This window comes from Onychomys torridus, chromosome 16 (assembly GCF_903995425.1).
Source record: "Onychomys torridus chromosome 16, mOncTor1.1, whole genome shotgun sequence".
NCBI lineage: Eukaryota > Metazoa > Chordata > Mammalia > Rodentia > Cricetidae > Onychomys > Onychomys torridus.
This window is the reverse complement of record NC_050458.1, coordinates 40,364,252-40,386,324: the sequence shown is the minus strand read 5'-3', so window position 1 is coordinate 40,386,324 and position 22,073 is coordinate 40,364,252. Positions and strand designations below refer to the sequence as shown.

General features: G+C 52.2%; 3 protein-coding genes across 3 annotated transcripts; all 3 read left to right on the top strand.

Moving 5' to 3' along the window:
* The first annotated feature begins 892 nt into the window (after window positions 1-892).
* On the top strand, window positions 893-2,109 carry Ly6d (lymphocyte antigen 6 family member D). Its single transcript, XM_036207578.1, has 3 exons — window positions 893-947; window positions 1,609-1,707; window positions 1,877-2,109. Exons 1-3 carry the CDS (start codon window positions 896-898, stop codon window positions 2,107-2,109), a joined length of 384 nt encoding a protein of 127 aa, XP_036063471.1. The 5' UTR covers window positions 893-895.
* A 5,456-nt stretch (window positions 2,110-7,565) lies between these two features.
* Window positions 7,566-12,769, top strand: Lynx1 (Ly6/neurotoxin 1). The gene is made up of 5 exons (XM_036208480.1): window positions 7,566-7,711; window positions 8,022-8,097; window positions 8,652-8,820; window positions 9,016-9,117; window positions 9,265-12,769. The coding sequence occupies exons 3-5, from the start codon at window positions 8,769-8,771 to the stop codon at window positions 9,459-9,461; spliced, it is 351 nt and encodes a 116-aa protein (XP_036064373.1). The 5' UTR covers window positions 7,566-7,711; window positions 8,022-8,097; window positions 8,652-8,768; the 3' UTR covers window positions 9,462-12,769.
* Window positions 12,770-13,071: 302 nt separating this feature from the next.
* Window positions 13,072-18,077, top strand: Slurp2 (secreted LY6/PLAUR domain containing 2). The gene is made up of 3 exons (XM_036208481.1): window positions 13,072-14,097; window positions 17,365-17,469; window positions 17,741-18,077. Exons 1-3 carry the CDS (start codon window positions 14,046-14,048, stop codon window positions 17,875-17,877), a joined length of 294 nt encoding a protein of 97 aa, XP_036064374.1. The 5' UTR covers window positions 13,072-14,045; the 3' UTR covers window positions 17,878-18,077.
* Window positions 18,078-22,073: the final 3,996 nt, after the last annotated feature.

Genomic DNA, 22,073 nt, shown 5'->3' with positions numbered 1-22,073 from the left:
TTCTCGTTACCATTGTGTGAGGGTCGGGGGTGGGGTGGGGTGGGGTGGGGTGGGGATTTGATGGGAATGGAGCCTGAGGCCCAAGTGGAGGGAGGAAGAAGTGGAGGGAAACTCCTATCTCCGCAGCAATGAGAGGCCCCCACAGCCTGCTTGCTGCTCCTCAGTTGAACCTGTCCTACCCTGTCCCTCCTCCCTACCCAGTTTCCTGGGATGGCCAAGCTCCCATGGTCTGGGATCTTCATAGCCCTAACATGGTTATACCCAGTACACACATAGACCCTCTGCTCCTCACCCCCACCCCCCACAGTCGCCTCCACAATTGTCTACAAGGACTCTTTGCTTCCCTGGGGTTCCTTGCTCCAAGGCCTCACTGGATCAACCCAGTGCTGAGCTCAGAGCAGAGAGGAATGTAAACTCTGTGCCTTCCGGCTCCGGCCTGTGGGTATCAAGATGCCCAGCATGGGCTGTAACTGGTAACTACCTAGTGGTAGGCAGCAAGAAAGGTAACACAGAAGTGGGAAATCTGTGACAATGTGACCCAGGAACAGGCAGGTAATCAACAAGGAACTGAGAGCCAGAAACAACAGTAAGAGAAATGGAGACTCAACAGCATCTGGTGTCCCGGAGCGGGAATCGGACTGACCGAGAAGACTTCTGTCCACAGCCAAGCTGCTCAGGGAGGCCCCAGAGGAGAAGGGGTTAGGAACCTCAGTCCTTCCACGTGGCAGGAAGCAAAGCTCTTCTGGGCTTCTGGGCTCGGCCGGAAGGGAGGGGTGGGCCCCCGATTTGCATGCTGCTGGGTGGCCCTGCCCTCACTCCTCCCACAGCCCCTCCTGCCCCATCTATAAGGTCTGGGGAGAGGAAGAGCCCCCACTGCTTCCAGCCGGTGCTGAGGATGAAGACGGCTCTGCTCCTCCTCCTTGCCTTGGCTGGGGCCACTAGCCCAGGTGAGAGGCTGCACTTGGGGGCTGGGAAGGGGTAGGTAACTGTCTGGATACCGGATCCTCTGCCTCCAGTAGCCCATGCCTGGCAAGAGGTCATCAAATACCAGAAGCTGGAATTCAGGCTTAGGAAACACTGGTATTGGGAGATGCTTGCCTCTTGAAATTTGAAAACAAAATGGCTTTCGCATCTTAACTCGGTGAAATCAGAAAAACGTAGTATTTCACAATCAGGAAATTTCAGCACTGACCCTTAGAACTGGGGGTGTTTTGAGAGGGAGGAGAGCTGGAGCTATTTAAGAGGGTCCCCCTACCACCATCTCCACCTCACATCTGTTCTGGATGGCCCTGGGGTGGCCAGGTCCTCTTCCTCCAGGCTCTTCAGGAATTCAGACCTTTGAGGTGGGGCTGCGTCCTTAGCAAAGACCAGGGACATCCTGACGTCCTCGGAGAAGGGCCCTCTCCACTCTGTACTCCCTCTGCTTCCTCACCTCTTCCCAGAGGTGGCATAGGATAGGGCTCTGAGGGATATCCAGACACCCTCTGAGCTAAACACAAGACATGAGCCTTGTGGGGTCTAGAACAGGAGTTGGGTAACCAATGAGAGAAGGCTCTGTCATAGCAAAGACCTTTATTTGACTGACTCTCTGACCTCCCCATCCTCCAGCCTGGGCCCTCCGATGTCACGTGTGCAGCAGCAGCACTAACTGTAAGCAATCTCAGACCTGCCCAGCCAGCTCCAACTATTGCAAAACGGTCACCACAGGTGAGTCTCAGTCCAAGGCCCTCAGGGCCAAGAGAGCAGCTGTAGGCATGTTAACTGGGGATGGATGGGTCAGTCATGGTGATGATGCCAGTCTAGAGTGGAGAATGCTCTGTGGGAGCCAGGGTGCATGGTAAACCAGACCTGATACCCTTTCCCCTCCTATGTGCAGTGGACGCTCTGACTGGGAACCTGGTGAAGAAAGAATGTGTAGACTCATGCACTTCCAACAACAGCCAGCAGGGCCAGATCAGCAGCGGTTCCTGGGTCATACAATGTTGCCAGGGTGACCTGTGCAATGAGAAGCTGTACAGCGCTGCACCTGCACGTGCCCTGTTCAGCAGTGCCAACCTGTGCCTGGCAATGAGCCTGGGCCTCCTCGCTCTTACCGTTCTTGGCCTGTAACACATTGCCTGGTATTTTCCTCTCCCTGTCCCAGGGACCCCATGGCTTCCTCCTTGGCCATGATGGAGGCACCAGATGCTAAGACTGGGGGCTGGGTCATGGAGGGCACCAAGAACTGGTGATATACCACAGTACCTACCCCAGAACAGGAAGGTTTAACCTGATCCTTAGCATGGAAGGTGGGGGACAGACATGACTCCTACATCCTCTGATTTTGTACTCGCTCCATTAATTTTTCTACCTGAACCTCTACATGAAAATAAATGATCTAAAAACACTGTAGCTGTGTGGAGTACTGAGTGGGACAGTGGAACCTCTGGCACATGTTACCCTGGACAAGCCTCAGCAGCATGTAGCAGCCCCTAGCACCTGGCCTGAAAGACATCTCCATCTTGGAAGCAGCAGACTCTCTGGAAGTCCCAAATGGGGAGGAAGGACACTATACCCTAGGCCCCAACCCTGAGATTCTGCTTCCCCCAGGCTGTAAAGAGACCCCAGTCTTAGAGTTATGAGGGCATTGCACACAGCCCTGGTCCAAGGTGATTCTAGCTACCAGGATGATCTCATTCCTTAGAAGTGCCCAGCTGGAACTCATCCACATGTGGATGTTTGGGGTGGGAGGTGTGATTCAGTACAAGCTGAAAAGAGACAGTCTAGGAGGAGCCTAAGCAGAGCACAGCCCTAGGGACCCTAGGAAAGCTTACTACCTACTTTTCCATCCCATTCAACGGGTTCCTGCTCCTGCCTAGGCTCCTGTGTGCTACTTGGATTTAGGCAGTTTCCTAAAGACAGGTATTCAACAGGTACCCAAACATGCAGTCCTCCTTGCTGGCAAGCAGGCCAGCCCATTCCACTGCAGCCACTACCCTGCAAGCCCACAGGGGTGGACACAGGGTTAACACTCTGGCAGGCCTGCATGGCAAACCCTGCCCTCTGCAGATGTCAGAGGGATGGTGAGGGACCCTCCTCCCTTCATGCACCTACAGCCGGAACCTTGGAGAATCCTCACCACCCTGCTTCCAAGAGAGGGTTGTGAGACGTGGAGAGTGATGAGGCCCTCTAAACTGAGTCTCACATCCAGGTAAGGCACTGCTGGGTCTGGGATGAGCCCTGCTCCCTCCACCCAGTCAGTCTCTTTTTCTGGGCCTCTCTAGGTCCCTACTTGGAACAAGGTGCTGGACTTGCTGAGCCTGGTTTTGTTTCTTGTTTTTTACATAAGACTCCCACACCCAGTCACCACTGATTGTAATGGGGGCGGGTCTGCTGGAGAGCCACAACCCTATGGGAAGGCAAGGAGGAACATGCTCCAACCCCAGAAATCAGGAAGTTTTCCAGGAGCCATGGGTGATAGATACCCTGAGCTGGCTGCTGGGTAGCATGCTGTTCCCTAGGGCCACCATTCCTGGACCTGAAGGCCAGGCCTGGTGCCAGTGCGCCTCCTAGTGGCCGGTAAGTCAGGCAGCAGAAGACACCTAACAGAAGGGAACTCTTTGCTCTGCACGTTCCATCAGCTTCCTCTCTACATGTACCCCAAAATGCCCTGGTCATACAAAGCCACTTGTATGGGGGAGTCACACAGAGAAGAGGGCTAGGGGAGCATAAGCTTAAATCCTAGCCATTTCCAAGTATGGAAATAGTCTGGGAGCAGGCTTCCCATGAGACATGGCAGCATCTGAGGCTGGCAAGATGCCACAGAAAAGCTGAGAACAGTCAAATCTCCTAGCCCAGCTCTGTCTTCTAACCTGCAATCTATAGGCATCTCAAACCCTGTCTGCCCCTGTATGACTCCACTAGACAGCTTCTCTGGCATGCCTAGCCCTAAGCTAACTTCACCCCCACTGACTAGGACCCACCTGGTCACAGCCCTTGGCAGGGTATGCAAAGATGGGAGCCATCTCCAGCTACATACAATCCTATGTATGTGGACAGAGTTCCAGGGCCAAGTGGCAAGGCAGCACTCCTGTCCCTCATTCCTAGGGTTCCTCCTGCAGGAGCCCAGTCCCAAGGCCTGCGCAGCAATGTGGTGAGGTCATGACAAAGACAGTAATAGAGGTAAGAGGGGCCCCAATGGTGACCCTAGTGGGAAGCAGCAGCAGGAAGGTGCCTAGGAGCAGTAGAGTCTGAGAACTCTAGGTGCAATCCGATCTGCAAAGCAGCAATCCCACTAAAGGTCTGGGCCGATCCCTGACCCACTTAGGACAGGGAGAGACACCATTCCCTTTGCATTAGCAAAACACATGCCATGTGTGGTAGTTTGAAAGGAATTACCCCCATAAGCTCAGAGCAAGTGGCGCTATTAGGAAGTGTGGTGTTGTTGGAGTAGGTATGGCCTTGTTGGAGGAGGTGTATCACTGTGGAAGCGGGCTTTGAGGTCTCATATATGCTCAAGCCACGCCCAGTGTCTCAGTGCACTTCCTGTTGCCTTTGGGTCAAGATATAGCTCTTTTTCCACTCTCCAACACCATGCCTGCCTGCATACTGCCATGTCCCACCATGATGATAAAGGACTAAACCTCTGAAACTGTAAGCCAGCCCCAATTAAATGTTTTCCATTATAAGAGTTGCTGTGGTCATGGTGTCTCTCTACAGCAATAGAAACCCTCACTAAGACATCACACAACCAAGCATAATTTCCAAATAGTGGTTAGGTGACTTCAAAAAACAGGCGATTGTGTCTTCTGAAGGTCAGCCTACCCAGAACATCCATTGTCCTCACCATCCTAAAGAGTGTGACCCATAGCCGCACTGGCCACTCAGCCTAATTGCCCATTTCTTACAGAGGACATAGAGCTGCCTGTTGCCTGTTTTGATAGCCAGTCACTTGGGTCTGGCTTCTGACAAGCCCTTTCTCTGGTAGGGCTATGGACAGAAAGGGGCTGGGATGGTGCCCCTCCCAGGCATTCTCCTAGAACTGGCCTTTGAATTGATAAATTCTTTTACTGTTTTGATTTTTGTATTTCATCCATTTCTTCCCTTTTTTTGCTTTGTGTGTGTGTGTGTGTGTGTGTGTGTGTGTGTGTAGAGCGAAGAGGCTGATGCTGAGTATTTTCCCGTGTTACTCTCTACCTTTTTTCTCTTTCTTTCTTTCTTTCTTTCTTTCTTTCTTTCTTTCTTCCTTCCTTCCTTCCTTCCTTCCTTCCTTTCTTTCTCTCTCTCTTTCTCTCTCTTCCTTCCTTCCTTCCTTCCTTCCTTTCCTTCCTTCCTTTCCTTCCTTCCTTCCTTCCTTCCTTCCTTCCTTCCTTCCTTCCCTCCCTCCCTCCCTCCTTCCTTCCTTCCTTTCTTTTTTTGACACAAGGTCTCTCACTGAAAAGTGGACCTCACCGATTTGGCCAGGGAATCCTGGTGATGCTCCAGCCTTCACCTCCCCAGCACAGTGATTTCAGGCAGATACCACCCAGCCCAGCTTTTAACGTACTTATTTTCTGAGCAACAGAACCTGTTTTGTTTCATCAAATACAGGAGTCCATGTGTCTCCAAACATCACTTCAGAGTATCATTATTTTTTTTTTCAGACAGCGTCTTCTGTTCTAATAGTGTGTCGACAGAGATCAGTAGCCACAGCGTTTAGCCTGGCTGTTCCATGATGCTGGGGACGCAAACTGAGGACCCCACTCTTGCACACTGAGTGCTTTACCCACTGATCTCTCTCTCCAGCTCTGCTCATGTTTTACTGTAGTTTACCTCCTCAGGGTCTGATTTGGCCCCTTTTTGTTCTAGTTTCTGATGGTGGAGATTCAGGTCCTCATCAGGGACCTTTCTTTCTCCCAAAGCAGCATCTCTGTGGAATCTCCTTCCTGAACTGCCTGTAACTGCATCCTACATCAGTGGCTTTGATGCACTGTGTCTTTATCACCTGCCAGGAATGTTTCTGACCCCCTGATTGATGCCACCTGTGCCCATAGGTTATTTAAAATGTGTTGTTACCCAAACTCTGTGCATTTGTAAATATTTTGCTGATTACTTTTAAACCTTTGTTGTTGTAGTTATTATTATTAACACACATACTGCAGCAGAAGTATCAGAGGACAACTCTCAGGAGTTAGTGCTCTCCTTCCACTGTGGGCTCCAGAAATCAAACTCAGGTGTTGGGCTTGGACAGTAAGGGCCATTGTTCACTGAATCTGACTAGCCCCACCATGCTGCGGATTTCCAAGTCCATTGCCATCCAAGAAAAGTGTCGTTTGGTTTCGATCCTTGCACATGTATGTATTGAGATTCATTTGAACATGGTCTGTTTCAGTCACGTTTGTAATGCTGAAATGAAACACCACGACCAAAGCAACTTGTAAAAGACAGTGTTTAATTTGGCTTACAGTTTCAGAAGGTCAGAGCCCACAAATAATGAAGCAAAGACAGAACAGCAGGTACAGCTGAGAACTCAGCCTTGGTCCCCAAGCAGGAGGCAGAGAGCTACCTGGGAACCATGTGAGTCTTTCAAAACCTCAAACTCTGCCTCCTCCAATAAGAGCTTACCTTCTATCCCTCCCCAAACATTTCCACCAACTGGGGCCAAATATTAAAACAAATGAGTCTGTGGGGGCCATTCCCATTCACACCTCTGCATGGTCTTTATTGATGAAGGGTTGGGGAAACAGGTGTGTTTTCCTGGGGACCAGAGTATATTGGTTATTTGTCTCTGTTTTTTGTTTGTTTGTTTTTTCTTTTTTATGTTGTTTTATATTTTGGTTTTTGGAGACCGAGTTTCTCTGTGTAACAGCCCCAGCTGTCCTGGAACTCGCTTTGTGAACCAGGCTGGCATCGAACTCAAAGAGCTCCTCCTGCCTCTGCCTCCAGAGTGCTGGGATTAAGAGCATTCACCTCCAAGACTTGTGTTTATCTCAGTTGTAAGGCCCCTTGTATGTGCATGCATGAGCATCTGCTGGAAGAGTGACCTGGGCACTCTCCACCGTCACTGCACGTTTTCTTTATCTTCTTCCTCACAAAAACGGGGTGGGGGAGAGTTTGTGGAAACCTATTAAATTTTGGCTGCTTGAAACAGAATAAAAAGAAAACAAATTTTAGCGACATAAAGTAATTATTTAGTGGTGAACTTTTGATGGTGAGAGCAGCCTGTGAGCCATGGGATGCCTCTAAGACAGGCTCGAAAGTCTTGCTAGTGGATCCCATGTAAGGACAGAGGTGCAGTGAGGTCCCTGTCCAGGTGGTACCTCTTCCGAGTCAGCATGCCCACCCATCAGTTTGGTCTGTGGGAGCAGGGGTGAGAAGAGCTTCGAGGAAACCTGGGGAGAATGCCCGGGAAATATACACTCACCTCAGGATCGCTACTGTGTCACTGTGTGTGAATCTGCTCATGAGTGGGCGCATTCGGATGCCCACGGGATGCCCAAGCTTTGCTCAAGAGGGCCATAACCAGAGGACTCACGACTGAGCCTACAGCAGTTAGCTTGTGGGCAGGGTTTGGGAGGCTATGGGGGCGGAGCGTGTGGCCTGGAGGCGGGGTGGGGCGGGGCCAGTCGTGCGCTGGCACTGCGGGTCGGTTGCGGCTGCGGAGCCTACCCGGCCTGAGATGCCGTGCAAACGCAGCACCAAGTGTGCACAGACTCACGATCAGACCGCGGGAGGGACCTGGGAGCGGCCACGGGTGAGTTCCCATGGAGACAGGGATTGTGGTGGTGAAGGGCAAGGGCGAGGTCACCCCGCACCCAGCCCGCGCTGGGAGCCCTCCTGAAGCAAGACTGCAGTCTTTCGGGCGGAGCTCCCCGAGAGGGCTCAGGAGGGGCCGGAGCCTCAGGCCTGGCCTGATTCAGGACCTCAGAATCCTGGGCTGGTACCAGGGAAATGGGTCATGAAGGATGGGTTGTCTTCCGGGGAGTGTATTTCGGTACCCTCAGCAGGGGCCAGATCGCGTCTGTAGGCAGGGAGGAGAATGTTGATCCACATCCCCCCAACAGTCCCAATCATCAGACCCAGCCTGTGGAACTCGGTCTTGGGCAAGCATCGTCTGGAGTGCATCCGAAGAGTCTTTAGGTAGGAGCTGGATACTCATTATGGCCCCTTCCGCTGTGGCAAAAGGACTCACACAGCGGAGTCTACACTTTCCTGGGGGGAGGGAGGAGACTCCACACAGGGGAAGCAAATGGAAAAGGGACCTCTGCCCCAAGAAGAGACCAAGCCTGGGTTCCAGTCTTCTGGAGAGCCTCCTGCACTCCGGGCTCGGCCAGGAAGAGACTGTGTGCCAAGTTTCCATAACCCCCTACAACAACAACAACAAAAGATCCGCTGGATGAAATCCTTTTTTTTTTTTTTTTTTTTTTTTTTTTTTTTTTTGCATTCAAGGACCCCAGGGCCTCCCCATTTTCTTTGATGCTGCCCGTACCTCCCGGTCTTTAGCTCCCTCCACCCTCACCTTTGCTTGCTTTTGGTCTTCTGTTGGAATGCCGCATATCCTGCTCCCTCCTCCCATCTCCAGGTAAATGAACATCAGTAACACCCACTGAGCTGGGAGGCGCTTGCGCCTGCCCCCCCCCCCCCCCCCCCCCCCCGCTGTGATCACAAGTCTCTGTCTTTGTCTGTCCGTGCAGGATTACTTTATCCTTAAGAGAACAAGAGCTCAAACAGGGAAAGAGCCTGCCCTTTGGATCCAGGACCAGCCGCTGCTGTCCACCTGTTCACTTCCACACTATCCTCACATCTCCATCATGACACCCCTGCTCCCAGTGTTCCTGGTGGTTCTGGTGGGCCTGCCTGTGGGTAAGGTGGACAGAAGCTAGAGGGACCTTGTAGGTCAGGCAGGTAGAAAGTCAACAATCTGGCCAGAGTTCTGCCCTCTAACTGTCCTGACCTGGTGGTGCCTAGTGGGAGTGGGAGGTTGGCTGGAGACAGCTGGGGTCTGACTGGTAGGAAAAAGATTTCTTCCTGTCCTCTGACCCCCATCATGGCCCACAGCCCAGGCTCTGGAGTGCCACGTGTGTGCCTACAATGGAGAAAACTGCTTCAAACCCATGCGATGCCCAGCCATGGCCACCTACTGCATGACCACACGTACTTGTGAGTTTGATGTCCTGGAGCATTGGGATAAGAGTGGTACCTGGAGAGAGGCCCCCACCTGTCCTGGTGGACCTACAAGCTGTGACTGAGCCATCCAAGGTCCCGACCCTCTCTCACTATAGCCTTCTTGTGTCCTGTCCCCTGTAGACTTCACCCCATACCGGATGAAAGTGAGGAAGTCGTGTGTACCCAGCTGCTTTGAGACTGTGTATGATGGATACTCCAAGCATGCCTCTGCCACCTCCTGTTGCCAGTACTATCTCTGCAATGGGGCTGGCTTTGCTACACCAGTGAGCTTGGCCCTGGTTCCGGTACTCCTGGCCACCTTCTGGAGCTTGCTGTAAAGCTCTGTTCCCCTAGGCAGACTCACCCAAACACAAAGCTCTTAAAAGACACAGTTGCATCCTTTCACCCTCTTGCTCCACCCAGCCCTCTTCCCTCTGAGACTCCTCAGTCACAATGGGGACCCATGGCTATCTACAACAGACTGATGACATCCAGATACCTCACTCCAAGGCCATAACCTTTTGTTTTCAGAAGGCTGATATACGGATCTAAATCTCTTTACCTAGGATCAGGGGCATCCGGGAGAGTTATGTTTGCGGGGTGAGGGGCATCATCAGTCAGTTAAGAAACACTGATTTGAAGGAATCAGTGGCCAAATTCCACCTTTATGGCATCAGGTCCCTGCCTCAGTCTACCCAGCAGAGGTCTGCTAGAGGGGGGACATAAGATCGTGAACTGGCTAGAAGCAAAGAAAGACTCAGCTGAGCTATCTCCTACTGAGTCTAGCAGCTGCCCAGGGCAAGCATGAGATGGAGGCCGTGTGAGAAAGTCTTTTGTCATTTCCAGCTAGCTCAGGAACTCTGCCAGACCTGGTGTCAGGACAGTTCTTGGCCAAGGGTAGCTAGCAATGGCTTTGTTTCCACAGGCCACTAAGATCTCTCCAGTCCCAGCAGCTCAGCAGGCCCCTTGACCTCCACTACACCTCCTCACCCTCACACTGGCTGCTGGGCCTTGAGGCTGGCAGGGACATCGGGGCAGGTGGCCCATGCTATATTTTGTCTGGCCTGTACACTGGCCAGAGCTATTCTGGGCATGGCAGAAAGGGAACAGAGGCAGGTCAGAGCAGGCTAGTTGGGGTGACTGGGACGGACAGCAAAGCAGTCTTCAGCAGGCTTCCCAGGTCCTGTAGGCAGCTTCTGAATCCTCTTGTCCCTTGGTAAATTTTGGGGAGACAAGTTCACAGGGAGCCAGCCCAAGTCCCAGGTGACTGCCTGTGAAATTGATTGTGACTGAAGACTTCTGGGTATCAAGACTCCAAAGAACCCAACCCCAACTTAGGAGCCACCGATCTGCCTTTCATGCCAGTGTAGTTGACCCAGGGAGCCTTACCCTCCTCTCTGACTCATGTGCCACTGTACCCCAACTCATGTGCCACTGAGGGAACCCCTAAAGCTGGCCCAGCCCAGGAGTCAGGAAGTTGGCCAGTGTCCATGTAGTGGGATTACCCATGACTGACTATAGGGGAGTCTTAATGGTCACCACATCCTACTGGTCACACATCCTGAATGCTTTTCTCAGACCAACCAGCTGTAGGAGCTCAAAACACAGAAGCCCATCCTGGGGACCTTCTTCTCTGTTCTTAGGCAGACCTGAGCTCTGCTGCTGAAACTGATGTCATTGTCTGCCTCAGTTTCCTCCTCTGGGGACAGGCTACTCAATGGGGAGACTGAATCCTGCTGGTGGGCTTGCCCAGGTCCTCAGGAATAGGAACTGTGTGGCTTTATTACAAAGGTGAGTTGGGTGGGAAATGGCCCAGAGATGAGGAGACATTGACTACCGAGAAAGAATATGAGTCTCTTGGGAGGCCAGGAGTAGAGGGGTGAGGAACACACATGCATATGTACACACAGTGGCTACAGAACCCAGAAGGCAGCACTGGTTATGGTGTCCCCTGAGGTCCAGGCAGGATGCTGAGAGGAAGACAATGCTGCCCTTATACTGGTAAGGAGGGTCAGAGGCAGGTCCCTGACTCAGTGGGTGAGACCTGGGAAACATTACCCTGCTTGTGCAAGTCCATTGTCCCCAGTCAGGTGGCATCCTGGGCCAGAACTGGGAGGAGTCCCGAGACTAGGTCCTCCCTCCCACCACAAGGGGGTGATGTGGAAGAGGCCCTTAATTACCTGTGGCTGAGAGCGTTGTGGTGTTGGGGGCAGTTTCACATGTCTCATGACACCATTCAGACAGGCCCCACAGTGTCCACACTGCCACCCCTCCCTAGTCTGTCCTTGGTGCTTAGCACAGAGCCCCAGAAGGTGCTCAATTAACACAAGGCCAAGCCTGCCAGTGGGAGGTGCACATTAGGGGAACAGTGCCAGATGGCTTGTCCTAAATCCTGTCTGCAGGTGACTCTGCACCCTTCACAACAGTTCTGCAAAGTGTGTGTGTGTGTGTGGGGGGGGTCATTACTGCACCCCTTAGACAGGTAAAGAAACTGAGGCAGAGAGGAGTGAAGCACTTAGTTTTCCCGGGCCACCTGGCCGCCTCATCTGCTTAGTACCAAATAATTCTACTATGGGTGTTCTTCCAACAGCTGGGGGTCTTTGAGGCTGCAGACCCTCTGGATGACCGTGGCTTCATAAACCAGAGAATCTCAGAATGCAAAGTTATGGAACAGAGGCCTTAGAAGGGGACATCAGAACTGGAGGTTTGAGGGACTGGAGAGTAGGCCAGGGGGGTCCAGCCCTGTGTGAGCATACATAGAGAAGGAACGTGGGATGGAGTGAGACAAAGCAACCCAGTACCATCAGCCGTCACAAGCTGACCTTGCCTCTGTCCAGCACTAGGGCTCAAGGCAGTGGGTGTTCTCACACTAGGGTAGACAGTAGCCCTTCAACATGGATGGTGTCCAGAGTGGCTGGTGGTGGTTATCTACAGAGCTGCATTCTGGAAGCAGCTGGGAAGTCACTGGAGAGAGGCTGCAGGATGGAACCGTGATACCACAGAGTGTATGCGTGCACGTGCCTCTCTGAGGTTTGATGAAGCCAAGTCAACACATGAAGCTAAAGCATGATGCAGAGGTGTCTGGCCTAGCCCACCAGAGAGAAGCTGCCAGCAGAGTCACGCTCTGCAGCCGCCGCCATGTCTGTGGTTGGCCTCCCCAAAAACGGATAAGGGGAAGGGGGCGGGGCAGACCACCTCCGTCTTCTGCAGCAAGCATGGGAGTTCACATTCTGAGACTCTAGAATGATTTCCAGGAGTAGGGAGGCCCCTTGTTTCAGTGCTTGGTTATTTTCTAGCAAGTACCATGGCATCCTGCAGCACAGCTTGCCCTGGGTTCCTCGGGCACAGGCTCACACTCCAGCCATCTCACTGGTGAAAAGACAATGGCCGAACCCACTCAGCTGGCTCTTGGAGGCCAGTGCCAAGCCTGGGGCCTGCACAGAGGAGGCCCCAAAGAATGCATGGGTACATGCTGTCTGGCACTTCCTCTGCCAACCCTAAGCTCTCACCCAGCAAGGACATGGAATCCACTTTTATGCCACAGCTCCCTTCCCCTAGCCAACCCCATGTACCTATACTTCAGAGTGGTCAATGTCAATGCCCCCCCCCCCACTGAATGAATAAACAAATGAAGGACATGTGTCTATCTTGCTCTCCTACCTGCCTTCCCCCTGAGTTCAGACCTCCCCCACCCAGATTGGCTTGGTAGGTCCTCCTGACCCTGAAGGTCCCTGGCTCCTGTCCTGATGTCAGAGCCAGCCAAGGCAAGAGAAGTATTAATGAGATTCCAGGGGCTTGATGAAAGTCACCCCCATTCTCTGGAAAGAGGCAGACCCACCAGTTCCCATCAATGGGCTAACAAGCCCAAGGGTAGGCTGAGGAACTGAGTGGGAAAAGACAGGACCTCCCCCCCAACACACACACACACACACACACACACACACACACACACACACACACATGCACGCGCATACACACACCTGCTACTTCTGCCTTCTGGCTTTTTGATTTCTGGTCCCACTTTCTTGCTGCTTAATTCTCAGGAAGAATTCTCAGCCCCTCTCTCAGGATCTCTGGCCATTTGCCCTGCCCAACACCCATGTTTGGGGGCCCCCTAAAGCAAGGAGGTAAATCAAAGCCACCTGGACAGCCAGAGTAGACACGTGGGGTCTCCCGCCTGGCCTGAGTGCCTGTTCAGTCAGTCTATTGGCAGATGATCCTTGCCCTACTAAATGTCACTTTTGTCTCTTACCCCAACCTGGAACCTTTTTAACACCAAAGGCTTTGCTTCCCCATCCTGCTGTCACTGGGCATGTACCACAGGACTTAGTTTTCTTGGTACCATGTCAGTACCATCCCTTGATAGGTAACACTCACCCCTTGTCCCCAGGACTACGTGAACAGCCATGCTTCTCCTGACTTCCTTAGTCTCGGGAGGGCCAGGACAGGACTGAAGCCTGATTTGGCAGATGAGAAAGCTCTGACCTCTGAAAATCCTGGCCACCGTGCTCCATGCAGAGTGAGCTGCTGAGGAAGACATCGCAGTTTCACCTGGACTCTGCTCCATCCACACTTGCAAGGGGAGGGGAAGGGAGAGCTGTTTGCTTCTGCCGTGCCCTCCATGCAGCTGCAGGGTGAGATGGACCTGGACTGTGCTTCCAGCCTGACAAGGACTTTCTTGAGAGCCTTGGGCCTGATGATTGGGACATCCCTACTTCATGGAGGAGGGAAGACTTGTGAAATTGTGCCAGGCTCCCTGAGGCCACGCAGCAGCGAGCTCTGCCGGCACCCATCTGAGCCAGGAAGGTTGCAAGTGACTCAGGGCTGGGAGCCAGCAGCAATGGGAGCCAAGGGTGGAGTGGGAGCCACAAGCAGGTATAAGGGGTGGCCAGGGAGTCAGCTTCATCCTTAACACGGAGAACATGAGGCTTCTCTTCTGGTTCCTTCTGGCCGTGGTCTTGAGCATGGAGCTAGGTGAGTTGGGGGTGAGGGTTTGGGGGGAGGCAGTGGCCACTTTTTCTACTGCCCTTACTTGTCACTGTCCTTCCAGCCTGGGCCACCACTCACCCTTGGGGGTACCCCTTTCTTGTCTCCTCTTCTCATCCTGGGCACCAAGACCCTCTCTACCCACCAGCTTCTGTCCTCTGCCACTGGCCTTCATAGATTCCTAAACCCTCTTCTCTGGATCCCACAACATTCAGCGCCGTCCTCAGCTTACTTGAGTTTGAAATGCACCCCTAGGCCTCTCCAGTTCCATCACAACACCCTTGCACACACACAAAGCAGGGTACACTGCTGCTGCTTTACCCTCCCCCAGACCTAGAGCCCCGGCTAGTCTGCAGCCATTCTCTCCCGATGCCCCCTCCCACCTCCTTGCTTAGATTCTATCTGTCCCACCTTCCTTGGGTGACTTCATCCACTTGACTTCAGTCCCCTCAGATTTCTATACCCTAGCTTCCTTGGCTTCAGTAACAGGAGCTTTGACCCCGGTGCCTGCTGATGGTCTCCCAGGGACAACCTCAAATATCACTGCCTATGCCTGGCCTCGGACATCATTTAGTGGGGCCCAAGTTGTTCCTGTATCCAACCCCAACCAATGCCTGTGCAAAGAAACATTTGCCCCTGTTGTCCATCAGCAACCTGTGCTCCAAACTCAGCCAGCCTCAGCCCCCAGAGGCTTCACCTAGTAAAACTTCAGTTTCCATCCACGGGTGGGAATGCTCTAGAACTTGGGGTCCTCCTGAAGTGAGGTGGGAGGTCCACATGTACATCTCTGGCTAGAATTCACCCTTGTTGGCCTGGGCCTCATGGGAACTCTATGACCTGAGAAAGCCTGAACTGTTGTCCCCAAAACCTTTAGAACAGAAAAGACCCACTTTGATGGTCCTGAGCTCAAAGTTGAGAGACCTGTTACTGTCAGGGCTGAGGTTTCAGAGGGAGTGCTCAGTCATGGGCCAGTCATCCTCGCTGTCTTAATCAAGACCCTAGTATCTCGGGAGTGTCTGTGAGCCTGAGACCACACTCTACACTTGGACCTCCCAGTCTCTTCCTCCACGGAAATCATACCTGCCCCTCAAGACAAAAGCCTCAAGCCTGGACAGTTAGAAGTTCGAGGGATCCAGGCTCCATGTGCCTCTTTCAGCATATCCCATGTCCTACATCTTCTCTGGGTGCCTGCTCTGTCATCCATGGGTAATGCCATCTCCCCAGGGCTCAAAGCAGCCTTGGAAGGGTGGGCTGCATCCTAAAGCAGACCTCAGAGTGAGCAAATAGGATCAGATGTACTTGGCAACATTGCAATGGGACCGGACCTGGTGGACTCTGCTGTCCCAAGGCTCAGCCTATTGTCTCTCTCACCCTCTTCTCCAAAGCCCCCCCTTTCTCTCTAAACAAGTCCTGACCTGGGGTCTGTCCCCATGACCCTATCACTGCACCCAGAGCCAGTTTCTTTTTGAGAGTTAAACCTTCCTGGCCTCCTTGATAAAAAAACCAAGAGGGACGGTTATTCTTTCTGTTAAGGACCCAGCTACATCTCCTGTGACCCATCCGTGCAGTGTGATGGATACTTGGGGGGGGGGCACTGGGGAATGGGGGAGGATCCCCATTCCTCTCCAGAATCCTGGAGAATAGGAGTGTGGAGGCAAGTCTTAATCATGAAAATAACAAGGCCACCAGGTGGTAGTGGCGCATGCCTTTAATCTTAGCACTCGGGAGGCAGAACCAGGCGGATCTCTGTGAGTTCGAGGCCAGCCTGGTCTACAGAGTGAGCTCCAGGACAGGCTCTAAAAGTACACAGAGAAACCCTGTCTCGAAAAACCAACCAAACAAACAATCAAACGAAGAAACAAACAAAACAAGAACAAAAGAAAATAGCGCGGCCAGCCCGTCCATCAAAGGAGGACCTCTCCCCCAGAACTGAGAGGCTCCCTGAGAGGAGATGGCCTATGAGCTGGGGCTAGCTTGGGCAACACTGACCATGGCAAGATGAGCCTGGGCAAAGCTAGGAGGCATGGAGAGGGAGAGGAATGGGAGGTGATAGCTTGCCTGATCCTTTGGTGCCCCATCCACCTGTCCCTCAGTCAGCTGCTGTCTAAGCCCTTCTCTGTCTGGAGAACCCATGTGCAGTCTGTTTAGTGTCTTTAACATACATGGGACAGCTGCATGCTTGTGGGGGCTTTTGCTACCTGCTTGTGTCTCTGGCCGAGTCTCCGCTTTCTCTGCAGAGATAGTAAACAATCAAGGCAAGTGGTGGGGACCTCGCTGTGGTATGGACTTCCTGTCTATCACCTGCTCCATAGCTCACAGGATGAAGGACTGGCCTTTGAGGCTAGCCAGAACTGACCAGCATACTTACCTGTGAGGTCTGGTAGAGGTGTGGCTGTAGAAGGGGCCCCAGCAGGGGGAGCTCTCCTCTCCAGCACTATTCAGTGGCCCAGGCAGGATGGGACAGGACCTAGGAGCTTCCCCACTTGCACAGAGCCATCGTGCAGCAGCGTGATTGGTGCTGGAAAGTGCCCAGGGCATGGGGTTAGGGATTTTATAATCCAGGGAAGGGAGCTTAAGGAAGTACTAAAGAGATGCAGGGAGGCAGGGAAGAGGCAGGGAGACAGATGAGGGGATCCAGGGAAAGCAAGAGAGAGCATGGTAGGCCACTTGCCTGACTGGCACCCCCTGGGATGCTTGCAAAATGAATGATGCAGTATTTGCCAGGAAAATGGCAAACAGAACTCAGTGGGCTCCCACCTTCCTTCTGTCTGGCCTTGCCATGGACTCCCTACTAACTGGGCAAAGGCCCCATTGTCTCAGATGGCAGAACATATATACCAAGGGATATAAATGATCCTTTGCGGGCCCCTGGAGGTAAAGAGGGCATGGCTAAAGTCTCAGGCCCCCACCCCTCCCCAACCCCGGTCTTCAGGAGCCTGAACCTGGACTCCTCTTCCCCAGGAGGTCTCACCTCTGCTCCATCCAGCCCTGGGTGCTCTAGGCAGAAGGACGCAGGCCGGCTGGTTCCAACATGATCACTTGTATCTTACACAGTGGTAGGCTGAGCACCAGGGTCTCAACTTAGCCCTTCCTCCAAGGTCTAGAGGGGCTTTGTACCCCCAGATAAAGGTTGGGAAGCTGGGCTACAGAGACGTGAGGCTGGCGGAGAATGGGAGCAGGGTGCTGGGCATGAGGGCGGGTGTCACCCTCTGCAGAAGTTGCTCACCGGCTACCCCCATCTCTGTCTGCCTGCAGCTGTAACACGGGGCATGCGGTGCCACCTGTGCAAAGGCTTTGGAGGATGTTCCAAACCATCCAACTGCCCAAGGAGCACCACCCACTGTGTCATCATTGCTACCCGTGAGTATGGTGGGAGGGGTGGGCTGGACACACCCTTCTTGCACAGAGAGCTGGCTCCCTGGGCTGGCAGAGCCCACAGCCAGTGTGGTGGCCCAAAAATACAGATTTAAAAAAAAAAAAGAGTAGAAACATGTCTGGCAACCTCTGACTATGGCAGAGACCAGGCAGGGGCTCTCAGTGCCTGGGGGTGACCCTCAGCACCATGGCTGAGGTGACAGAGGTTCGGGCAGCTCAGAGATGCAGGAAGTATGGTCTCTCTCTTATCCCTCAGGATCTCCCATCAGCTTTACAGACCTGCCTCTGGTGACGAAGATGTGCTACAATGGCTGCCCTGAGGTCTCCAAATTGGGCTTGGGCCCTCATGTGTCCCTCGCTTGCTGCCAGTCCAGTCTCTGCAACAGGGACTGACCACACTCTGTCACTACCAGCTGGCCCCACAGAACCATGCTCAGGCCTGACCCTTGGAGATTTTCCAACCTGGCCAGCCCAAAGCATCCCACCCCCGACTCATGCTTCCTCAGGAAGTTCTAAGTGAAGTCCTGTGGTACAAACTTAAGGCCCTAATTCACTGTGGGCCATTCTCAGTGTCAACAAATCTCCCAATAAAAAGCAGCTGGATCACATGGTATGAGTTGTCCAATGGAAGTAGTGCATCGGGCACTGGATTCAAGCAATTCCTTAACCCTTCCCCATCTCTTGTCAATCATGGCCTCCCTGGCCCAGGCTGTCTGTGACAGCCCTCACTGACCTTTTCTCTTTTACTAAGTACCTGCCTATTTCCAGGTAGACACAGGGCCTGAAAGGCACAGGAGGCTGTAGATGGCTGGGTTGCTACTGCTCTTGAGCAGGCTGTGAGGAAGAGCCTTGAGAAGCACCCCAACTTGATTCTGGGGCACCTTATTATCACCCTGACCAGGGCTGATATGCAGAGGAGTGCCCCAAACTTTGGACTTGGGGGTGAAGGAGCACCCAGACAAGGGGCTGAGGGCTAGGGAGCACTCCATCTTGGGGATGAGAATACCCTTGATCTGAGGTTTGGGACTTGAGGAGCACCACAACCTGGGCTTGAAGGCTGAAAGGAACTTTGACTCGGAGCCAATGAGCACCTTTACTCTGAATGAGACTCCAGAAGCCTCCTACAGACCCACAGTTGAGCAGGTGGAGGAGGAGGCCTCTACAGAGCGGGGATGGTGCTCACTAACCACAGCCCTTTGGGGACTATCTACCTCTGTTGTCAGTAGCTCCTGGGGAACTCTGCTACTGTCTTGGCCTCATGTTTCTGGCACCTTGTCCTGTTCTATCTTTCCTACGATGTCCTTGCCCAGTTCACCTTGCCTTTGTCTCCCAGAAGACTGCCCATCTATCCAACCCTAAGGGGATAATTCCACGGAGTCTATTTGATAGTCAAAGGAATTTATTTGGGGTTTAACTCACAATAAGAATAAAGGAGTTGATCTCAGAATCCTGGAGGGGTGGGGTACTGGCCAACGCGGTTCTCAGGAGAGTTCTGCCTTGATCCGCAGCACCAACATCCAAGACCATGAGGTAGCAAGAGAGAAGAGGGGCGCACGTGTGTGCATCCCAGGTTTTAAGGGTCTCCATCCAGGCCACATTAGGGGTGGTGCACAACCACCCACTACACAACCCTGTGCAGCCCTGGATAGGAACTCTACCTCCAGGCACCCATCAGAAATCTGCAGTGGGAAAGCTGTGCCCTGAGGCAGTTAGATAGAGCTGCCCAGACAGCGTAACCAGTCATCTTAGTTTGGACACAGGGGTTAGACACCCAGAATTTGTGGAAACTACTTGGTAAATATTTACCCACTGGCTCCCAACCAGGCCTAGAGATAAGTTTCGGGCTCTCAGTTTCGGAGGCACAGAGGCAAGTCACAGTTGGCACCCGACAGGAAACACAAGGCAGGTTCTGACCTCAACTTGTCTGTTCTCAGCTTGGCAAAGTTCTCATGAAAACAAGCACTTCTAAAAGATGACATTCATGAGGAGGGCAATGTCCAAGCAGAGAGTAACTGACAGAAAGCTGGGGCCTCAGCATCAACCAAAATGCAGGAAAAGAAGAAGAAGAAGAAGAAGAAGAAGAAGAAGAAGAAGAAGAAGAAGAAGAAGAAGAAGAAGAAGAAGAAGAAGCAGCAGCAGCTCATGCTATCGATGCCTGAATGAGAACGGTGTTGCTCAGGGCCAGGGAAAGGACAGCTGGCAGCTTACTGGTACCCAGACGTAAAGTCAAGAAGAGATGGGTCCAGACCTCTCTCACCAGTTCAAAAGACATTTCAATTGAATCAGAGACTTCAAAGTAAAAACAAAGACCTTTTGTTTGTTTTGAGAACTGATCTTACTGTATAGCCCAGGCTGACCCAGCTTCCTTCATGATGGAAAAGAAATTCTTTAAATGCTAACCCATTTAGAAAAGAAAAGGTAGGGGAGGGCAGGGGAACCCATGGCTGATATGTAAAATTAAATTAAATTTTAAAAAAGTTGATACATCAGAGAGAGAGAGAGAGAGAGAGAGAGAGAGAGAGAGAGAGAGAGAGAGAAGACCTCCAACATGACTCTAGGCTCACAAATGATTAACTGGATCATTCAACCCAGGTAATGGTATGACTCAGAAGGGATACCCCTGGACTTACACAGAGAAGTAGAAACAAGTCTGCCGAAACTGGCCCACAATTGCTCGGAACAGGGCTACACAGTCACACACAGCATCCACAGGGTGGAACGGAGCTATATTCATACACAGCGTCCACAGGGTGGAAACCCACAGACCCGTCACTGTGAAGGAACACATGCAATATGACATCCTTCAGGCCACGAAATCCTAGTCACCAACACCTAGGGGCGAGGAACTGACCCACACTCCTGCCGAGTTGACCCTTGAAAACACGACAGAATACTGCGTTCTCTAGGACTCCACATGAAATGGCAGGGATTGAGGGCAGACTGGAAACAGATGAGAGAGGCAGGTGTACAGGGCAGGAGGAGACTTCCAAAGCATTTCCTTCTGCTGCACCATTCAGCATCTCTGATCACCAAAATGCTTGTACGTTTCCTTTGGTCACTCTAAATATCAGAAGGATTCTCCAAGAGTAGTATTCATTTGGGGGATGGCAGAGCACTAGGATGGGAAGACATGTCATGGTGACAGAGGCAGAGAGAAAGGAGAGTGGGAGAAGTGTGCCTATGCTGTTTGGGTAGCCGTCTGCTGGTTTTGGAAACATGGGAAAGGGCTTGGCCACTGTGGTCAGTGGTGACTATGCTGTGATGGCCAAGGCACATTGTCTGAATTGCTGCAGTTGCCAAAATCTGTGTGTCTTGTGCTGGGTGTGCAAAGTACTGGCAGGCTCTTGAGAAAATCATTGTCCCAGACAGGACAGGAGTCTTCCCGTCACAACTTCCTGCCTCTATCTAGTTTTACTAGGTCTGACAAGAAAGTTCTCATCCTGGGATCATTAACTTTCAGGCTGTTTGCCAGCCAGCAAGCCAGCCCATCTCACATCCTTCACTCTCTGTCTTTCCATATGGTGTTCTTGGCATCTTTGATCATGGCCTTGATTTTTAAAAAAATGGGTAAAAGTGTCACCTGAATTCCTGGGGTCCACTAAGGAACATCAGCATCTCCATGCCTCTCCAGGCACGAGTATTTTCTCAATGTTTTCCCAAGAAGCCCAGAATCTCCTGTGTTAAGCAACCCAGAGGCTGAGAGTCCTGTCCCTTCGGAGTTTTATGGAGGCTTCATTATGTGGGCATGATCGATGACATCATTGGCCGCTGATGATCAGCACAACTTCCAATCCCTCTCCCGTCTGCAAAGGAGACTTGGGGTGGGGATAAAGGTCTCCACCCTCTAATTTGCGCAGGTATCTCTTAGGTGATCAGCCCCATCCTGGAACTACCGAGGGGCCTCCCTCCACCGGTCATTCATCAACTTGTAAGAGACACTCTTATTGCTACAGGGTTCCCAAGAGGTTTAAGAAGCTGCGTGTCAGGAAACTTGGCTGAACACCAAGAGTATCTTTCACAATGCTGTAGGAATGGAGGGATGGTTCAACAGCTAGGAACACCGGCTTCCTTGCTGAGATAAGGGGACGTATCAACCTAACTAGTGGCATTTACAGATAGATATCTGTGGCTATGCCCAAACTATTGAGCTCAGTAGTGGGATCTCCCCCAATCCTCTCTCTCCAGCATGTCACTATGTATCCCAGGCTGGCCTCGAACCTATGGCAATCCTTTCTCAGCCACCCAAATGCAGGGACTTGCAGGTGGGTATCACAATACTCAGCAACTGGTACACTTTGAAATGTGTGAGCTGCCAGGTATGTGAGGTATACTCAATAAAACCGCTGAAAATTAAAAAGAAAAAGATACCCAGGCATCGATGACACACGCCTTTAATCCCAGCACTCCGAGGCAGAGGCAGGTGGATCCCTGAGTTCGAAGCCAGCCTGGTCTACCGAGTGAGTTCCAGGACATCCAGGGCTACACAGAGAAACCCTTTCACGAAAAAACGAAAACAAGCAAACAAACAAAAACAAAACAAAACAAAAAAAGAAAAGATAAAGATAAACAGGATGCAAAATCTAAATGGA